At 37.3% G+C, this 8,557-nt stretch overlaps 1 protein-coding gene across 1 annotated transcript; it reads left to right on the top strand.

The window, feature by feature from the left end:
- The first annotated feature begins 919 nt into the window (after positions 1-919).
- Positions 920-3,293, top strand: LOC100893372. The gene is made up of 2 exons (XM_003726001.3): positions 920-1,226; positions 1,864-3,293. Exon 2 carries the CDS (start codon positions 1,885-1,887, stop codon positions 3,226-3,228), a length of 1,344 nt encoding a protein of 447 aa, XP_003726049.2. The 5' UTR covers positions 920-1,226; positions 1,864-1,884; the 3' UTR covers positions 3,229-3,293.
- Positions 3,294-8,557: the final 5,264 nt, after the last annotated feature.

The following is an 8,557-nucleotide window of genomic DNA, read 5'->3' as shown; positions in this document are numbered from 1 at the left end:
AGGGGGGGTGAGGGAGATCAAGAGACGAACAGATAAGAGAGACAGAGATAGAGAGATAGACATACCGACAAAAAGAAAGAGACTGAAATAGACGGAAAGACAGACAAACAGTGAGTGACACAACGAGAGAGAGAAAGAGAGAGAGAGAGAGAGAGAGAGAGGGAGAGAGAAAGAGAGAGAGAGAGAGAGAGGGAGAGAGAAAAGAGAGAGAGAGAGAGAGAGAGAGAGGGAGGGAGAGAGCTTCGTGGTCTCTTTATTATGAGCCGTCTATTTTGTTGGCTGTCAGTCTCGTGGTCCGCCGATGTCTATACGCAGGCCGGGATGGGATGATCCTCCTTCGAATTCAAGGTTGTTACAAATGTTTTTTTTTTTTTTTATAAACGAACGTACAACTGACCATATTAGCCAGAAAAGACGTATTAATCAGCTTTCCATTCCTTAAATACACAAACAAAACAAATAAACAAAACAAAACAAACAAACAGATGTATCCTTAAGGTAACTTCATAAAAATATCATGAATTATCAAAGCTATTCCTTCATGAAATTATTGGAGACTCCATCTAAATATAGTCGTTTAAAACAAGGATATAATCCTTGAACGAACTTTTCTTTTTTACAGTACTGAATCAAGATTTATCCTAAGGCCAAACGACAATTGTACACCTATACACATTTAAGTATAAGCAATTAAAGTGCATTGTTCTACCTCCTGTTTTACTGTTTCGTCTCGACCAATGATAAGAGGAAAAACCCTCAAACGCCCAGATTTAATATTTCATAGCATTTACTGATCATAATATCTGTCTATATTGACGCAAGGCAGTCCTTAATCCAAGAAATGTTTGCTTTTAGCGTATTACGCATTTATACAACCAAGAAGTATATCTTTGTACTTTGAACTAATTGGTTAAACACTAGACGGCGTCCGGGTTTTAGTAGAGACTAACGTACACCATGATATATGAAGTTGCTTTTTATTGTGTATAACCATTACTTTATTACGCAGAGCATATGCCGATTTTTTGTTGTTGTCCTTCTTCTAACGTCTTCAGCTCACATTTTACGTGGCCTCTATTTGTAAAGTTTGAGAGAAAATATAGATGAATCATTAACCGGATTATTCTAAAAAAGGGAGCCTGAGCTAGTATATATGTTGGGCTGTCATTTTTTTTACTGATGAGTTTCGTGGGTCGAAATCTTCAATATCTTTTAGATCCAAAAAGGTAAGTTGTATATTTTAATTTCTTTAGCATAAACCCTATGCCGATTGAGTCCTTTTTTCCCGTGACACATTCAAACATTTTATTTTAATAGGGTCTATACCTTGACTAATAAGGATCAACTTTTCAAAAACTAAGATGAAAGAAGTGAACTGATTCTGTCTTCATTTTGTCTATTTTTGTAGTTAATTCATGTCATTGACGCCCCCCATGCATATTTAGGCCTACTTGTAAAAAAAAATTAATAACGTCAAAAGTCACATCATAAAAATGCATTTTATACAATACGATATGTTATTATAACAGTTTGTTCTAGGCCAAAATAAGTTGCGGACATCATATTACCTTAAAAAAGGGGAAATAAAGCATTTTTTTAGCCTACTGAATCAAACTGCGAAAATGTTTCGACTATGTAAAACTAAACTGTTTAAGGAATCATGAACTACAGAATCAGTTGTGCTTATCTCGGGGATAGTTATTTTTTATCTTTAATTAGTCTCGATGAGTCGATGGATTATAAAATTCAATGGATTCACTATCGACATTAGTGATTGAGAAAGCCGTTAAACATGTTTTCATATTTATCGTATTGATATGTTTTTTTTTTGTGGGTTCTTTTATTACTAAAATCTGTCTGCAGGTTAGAGACTGGGTAACAGCTATGGCTTCTCCACGAGTATTCCAGTTTCTCTTTGTCATGACATTCACTTTGATGTCGACTACGTGTGTCAGTGGCTATGATGACATCGACAACGTGATGGCAACCGACATCGGAAGGGATTTCTTCACGCTAAACTGGCAGTGGGTGATTGATGCCGACGATGAATACGATCCATGGGGATGCCGAATCATCACCAGTCTCACCAGCAATCTGCAGGTCGTCCATGAAGTCGAAATAGAAGGGGTTAATACGTCATATACCGTCAGTGAAAATGTGACGCATTGGGAGTTATATAGAAGTTGCATAACGCCGATTTTGATGAATGGAACTGAGATAATAGATGGTGAAGAGTCCACGTGCACCGACAAGATCCAGACGCTGTACGACCCGTGGACCGAGAGAGCAGAGCTTGCGGTCATCATCACAGGAGGTCTTATCTTCATGGCCGTCGTGGCCCAAATCATCAACTTCAAATGGCCACGAGATAAGAAACGGACCTTTACACTCCCGGATGATGAGAACGATGACGAGGACGACGATGATAAGGGAAGTGGTAAAACGGAATCCATACGGGATCTAGATAACCTCGGGTTCGAGCAAGACGAAGACGCGACAAGCTCGGTGAATGATTGGAACGCCGCCGCTGCAATGGCCGTCGTTGAAACCAATGGTGGGAAGGCGCGAGGCGGGATTAAACAGTGGGTGAAACATGCCGATGTCCAACACAAGCAGATGAGATTACCTGACAACCTGAAGGACAGTCATGACGTGAACCATAACTACTCACAAGCCCAAACTGGTGGTCAGCCAGGCAGTCACTTCCCAGCTGATGATGGCTTCAAGGGCAACGTCGTTGGGTCCGTCGAAGAGGGCGTCCCAGCTGCCGAAGTGGACGTTCACCATGTGCCTTACCAACCGGCACGTCCGAATGAAGACCCCCTTCATCCAGTGTATCAGAATCCAGAGCCTCACCAGCCAGCGGGCAAGAATTCAGAGATTGACGAACCAGCGTACCAGAATCAAAATCCTTATCATCTGGCGTACGAAAATCAAGAACCTCATCGGCCAACTTACCTCAACCAAGAGCCTAGTCAGCCAACGTACAACCATCGAGAGCCTAACCAGTCAGTGTATCAGAATCAACAGTTCCCAGAAGACTACGGCCAAGGAATACAGGATGCTGCTGCCCGTGACCATGATTACCGTAACTATGGTTATGAAGATGATTTGGATAATTCGTATGGTTACGACCAACAAGCACAGCAGTATCCTACGGGCGGTGTTATTGAGGACCAGTATGACACTATTCCATCCGTCGAAGATGATCTTTCGCGGTATATGTAGCATTGCTTTATCCCCTTCGTATCTCTCTCTCTCTCTCTCTCTCTCCCTATCTCCCTCTCTCTCTCTCTCTCTCTCTGTCTCCCTCTCTCTCTCTCTGATTCCGAAGTCTGTCAACCCCAATTTGTTAACTTGTTACTAAGGTAGAGATTGGAAATAATGAATTGTATATATGTTGACATTTACCATTTCACATTGGTTTATCATCTGAGCGTTGTTTAAAATGCAACTTCTTGACGGAGTCACCCTGTTTGAATTGACGATATAATTTTTAACGGGAAAAGCAATAGAAATTCGACTCTCTACCATGAGCAAATTGTTACGATGTATTTCAAAAGGTAATCGTCCACACCACAACCTCCCTTGTTTTGTTTGTATTTTGTCCTTCTTCTTCTCCTTCTCCTTCTTCGTCTTCTTCTCCCTATCCTTCTTTTTCTTCTTCTTCTCCTCCTCCTCCTCCTTCTCCTCCTCCTCCTCCTCCTCCTCCTCCTCCTCCTCCTCCTCCTTCTTCTTCTTCTTCTTCTTCTTCTTCTTCTTCTTCTTCTTCTTCTTCTTCTTCGTCTCCTCCTCATCCTCCTTTTTGTCTTGGGAATATCAGAAGTCTTCATTATGGCTTTTCCCTCGAAGCTGTGCTGTTTAACCAAATATTTTCCTTCCATTTAAAAGAACTCAGATTGTCCCAATATATGTAGTACAAAGACCGATACGAGGTAATACATTTCATATAAACGTTTAATATATCTCACTATGACTTATAAATATCCACTGTATTCAAGAATTTAGTGGGAAAAATGTTGGCATGGTATGTTTTTGTTTATTGCTTTTGTTACGGTATTTTGTTTGCTTTGCTTTTATTTTGTTTTCGCTTGCTTTTGTTATCATCATAATTATTTCAATAACGAACATGGGCCCCGTTTAACAAAGAGTTGCTTTTGATCCAAATCAATCGCAGGTTTCCAGTCTCTTATGCTCCAGTCTCTAATGCTCCAGTCTCTTATGTACATATTTGCTATCGCAAATAAGTTGCGATTGATATCAACTCTTTGTGAGACGAAGCCCAGGACTGCATCAAAGCAATGATCACTACTAATGGATAAGTGCTACCCTATGTAAATATAAAAAGCAAATGAATAAATGAACATAATTATAATATAATATGCGATCCTTTTCGGGGAAATAAAAACTTATCTTTCAATTTATTTTCTCTAGATATTTCGTAGTTTATATACCACTCTCAAAGTAATCATCTCCAGGAAATAACATTTTATTATAATTCTTTTTAAGCTTCACCCAAGATCTGTGTGAAAAGTGTCGATTCCTTTTTGAAGATTAGTTTCGTCATGGTAGGCCTACCCAGGCGCGTACACAGGGGGGGGGGGGTGGATGTGTGTATGTGTTTTGGAGGAAACCCCCCCCCCCTCTCATTTTTTTTTATTAAAAAAAAATATTTAAAAAATTGTACCAATGGGTGACCAAAAAATATCGATCGGTCCAATTTTCAAATTTCGGGACAAAAATAAAAATCCTCTACCCCCCCCCCCCCCCGCCCCCACCCCCTTGGCATGGGCCTACTGTATTTCAATAAATAAGTCATTGCATACCTGACAACCTTTTGCAGCAAAATTTAGGAATATGTCAATGCAAAAGTAGGTGTACGGTCTACATGTATTTCGTATACTTTTCATACAAAAATCAGGGTTCATAACATTAGTTTGATGAGTAAAACCAATGCTAAGACACAGAAATGCTTACTTCAAAATTGGATTGGTTGCCAAATATTACATTTTTGATGACTGCCGACAGGTTTAAGAACATTCAAATACTGTTATTGCTTGTGTTAATAAAGAAACATGTAATTGGAATATAGAAACGCATTGTGAGGTAGTTATTTGAAGACGACACCATCAAACAATATTCAAAACAAAATAAAAACAAACAAAACTTTCAAAAATTCACTCCTTACATAAAATGGATATGTAATAATAACAGCACCGTGGGATACATCTAAAGAGGCGTAGCATGTGTTCCGATAACGAAGGAGCAGAAGTTGGATGACATGCAATTAACTAAATTATTTGTACCCTTTGAGCCTTGTAAATTTGAGCTTATTATTATTATTACTATCATTTTTTTCCATTTTTTTCCATTTTTTTCCATTTTTTTTTTTTTTTTTTTTTTTTTGGGGGGGGGGGGGGGGGAGGTGTTTTTCGTAACTTAAGATTGAAAGGGGACAGTTTGAATTAGGGCCTTTGGTGAATATTTTGAGATGTAAGCTATAATATGTCAAATCAACTTGTGACATACTTTTAAAAAAAATCAAAAGTTGGTAAGAATATGAATAATTTGGTTGTTAACTGTATAAATTGAGCATGTCTTTTAATAATTAGGTGAAAGTATGAGAAGGGGTCTATAATATATCCTCATTCTTTGTTCTCCTCACCTTTTTCCCCTTCTTTTCCTCCTCCCCCGACCTTATTTACTTCCTTTTCCTGCATCAGATGGTAATGGTACACATGCACAAATCTGCAATAGATGCCAAAACATTGAACAATTAAAACTATGATCGTAAATGGAGAGAAAAAAAAAGGATGTTCTTTTTCATTTGTTGGAATACCCCAAAAGGTCATCTGCTAATCTGGCCTGACAACCTCCTCCCCCTTCCTCTCCCCTCCCCAACCCCCCTTCCCTTCACAGCGGTCTTGCAATGCCCCTGAATATTGAACTTTGTGCTTCCCGTACAAGCACTTGAGCATGATCCTGGGTAAATAACTGTACTATTGCCCTCATAATATTTTATTGACTCTAAAAACAAACAAAGAAGCATAACTTAGGTTTATGATGGCCAATACGTTTATTGATATATTAATATATAATCCTTACATTCATATATACACAATAAAACAAAATGCTTTTTAATCATTAACCTGTATGTTGCACTGGCACATAACATTTGGCATTGGAGCAATTAAAGAGAACAGTTTTAGTACTCCGCATAAACTGAATGCTTTTCACTCTCCTCCTCTTTCTACTGCAATATTAAGAAGAACACATCAATTTTTTTCTCTTCTCACAAATTTTATGACAAAATTCCTCATTGGTAGGCAGTTTAAACCTTGATGTTCCTTGTCTAATAATATTGTGAGATCACAAAAATTTGTGTGGTATATTCTATAGTTTGAGTGGTGTATTCTATAGTTTGAGTGGAATATTCTATGGTTTGAGTGGTACATTCTATAGTTTGAGTGGTATATTCTATAGTTTGAGTGGTACATTCTATAGTTTGAGTGGTATATTCTATAGTTTGAGTGGTATATTCTATAGTTTGAGTGGTACATTCTATAGTTTGAGTGGTATATTCTATAGTTTGAGTGGTACATTCTATAGTTTGAGTGGAATATTCTATAGTTTGAGTGGTATATTCTATAGTTTGAGTGGTACATTCTATAGTTTGAGTGGAATATTCTATAGTTTGAGTGGTATATTCTATAGTTTGAGTGGTACATTCTATAGTTTGAGTGGTATATTCTATAGTTTGAGTGGTACATTCTATAGTTTGAGTGGTACATTCTATAGTTTAAGTGGAATATTCTATACCGGTAGTTGTATATTCTACATAAAACTTATGAGGTAGATACAAAAGTATACATGTACAGTACGGCTTACTTACTTACGATACACTAATTATTTTAGTGAAATAATGAACTCTCACTCTCACTTCAAAGCCTAAATTGCGAGTTATGATGCTCAACACAAAAGCAATACCGAAATCAGCGATTTTTGGGATCAACACAAGTAAGACTTAATAGTATTTCTTAGATTCCCTTCAAACTCTGAACTTGATTTTGAATGCCTAGTGGCTAAATAATGCATAGGAACTTAGAGCATGTTTTCGTACAATTATAGAAATTTCTTTCATAATATCATATGCAACTAATAATAGGAACATGTAACTTTTCACACATATATATACTATTTCTTCAACATCAACAAGGTATGCTTCGGTATCGACTACAACAGAATATTTCAGATATCAAAGGCAAATACAAGGTCATTATGGAAGCACAATAAAAACATAAAACATTGATTAAGCAGCCACATAACATTGTCATGAATCACTACATTATAAGCAAGGACTCTCATTCCACACTTAAAGGCCCTATCCGATGAAAATACAACTTTTTATCAACGGAAAGCTGAAAGAGCAGAGAATACAAATACACTGTATAAAGAAATGAAGAAGAAAAATTTCCTTTCAGTATTGCACAAAAGGGAATTAAAAGCTTGATTTCCGCACCTCTCCGAACTACAGGTAAACAGGGGTCAAATTTGCCGCAGTTACAGGGATGACATAGTATGTGCACCCGATCGGCTCGCTTGTATAGCCGAGGTGATGAGCCATGCTTAATCAATGCAAAGTCATTGTAAATATGCGTACTCCACATAAGATGATGTCATCAACTCGACAGCTGGTTTTTAGGTCGGCAACTCCCGATTGTCAAAGCTTTAGATTTCTAGTTTTCAGAGAGCTGTTACTCGTCTGACAGGCACTAAAGTAGAATATAATTGGTTGTATTGTAATCTATGGCTTGTAAGCTTTCCTTTGATATATAATTCATCTATTTCATATTTCACTTTCGGTAGGGTCTTTAAACACAATTTTATAAAGACTTGAGTGGAGCCTAACTTTGCAAGTTTCTGGTTGTATCAGCTTTAGCTACAGTACATGGCCTACTGACTGTGGTCTCTCATAGTCTTCATGCTTAGACTCTCTGTTATGCATTACAATGGACATGGGTCTGTGCCTGCAAACTCACAGTACACCTGCATAAGGATTGCAATTTTAGGATGGCATCCATGTACTGTTGATGTAATGCAGCATAGTTTCATTTCATTTCATTTATTTATTTATGCATGTTCACACACAATTTCACAATTCATTGGAGTTAACATCATACGAAAAAGAATATAATATAACACATCATTTTCAATATTACAATCCATTTAAATTGACTTCACGTGAAAAAGAATATAACAATGTTGCAAAGTTGCAACAAAGGTGATTAAACATAAGTAAATAGAGCTTGGATCGTTACAACACCTATCAAATATATAATATATGACAAATTAAATTTTAAAAGGATTGTAGTAATACTATTTAGTTATTTTAGTTCAGACTTCAGACCTGTCTTTTCAAAATTCGTCAATCTAACCATTGATAAAGACAAGTCCACATGGGCTGTAGAGGGCAGCGGTCAACTTATGATCTGTACTATGGCTTGATTTATAAAAACAGTGTGATAAGATTACATTAGAAGTCTTAGATAATACATAT

Source organism: Strongylocentrotus purpuratus, unplaced genomic scaffold, assembly GCF_000002235.5.
Source record: "Strongylocentrotus purpuratus isolate Spur 01 unplaced genomic scaffold, Spur_5.0 spur5_scaffold_16, whole genome shotgun sequence".
Lineage (NCBI taxonomy): Eukaryota > Metazoa > Echinodermata > Echinoidea > Camarodonta > Strongylocentrotidae > Strongylocentrotus > Strongylocentrotus purpuratus.
Note: the sequence above shows the minus strand (reverse complement) of the source record. Positions and strands in the feature narration are given on the sequence as shown.

Coding starts and splice junctions, on each gene's coding strand:
- LOC100893372 (XM_003726001.3), top strand. CDS start 1,885: ATGGCTTCTCCACGAGTATTCCAGTTTCTCTTTGTCATGACATTCACT.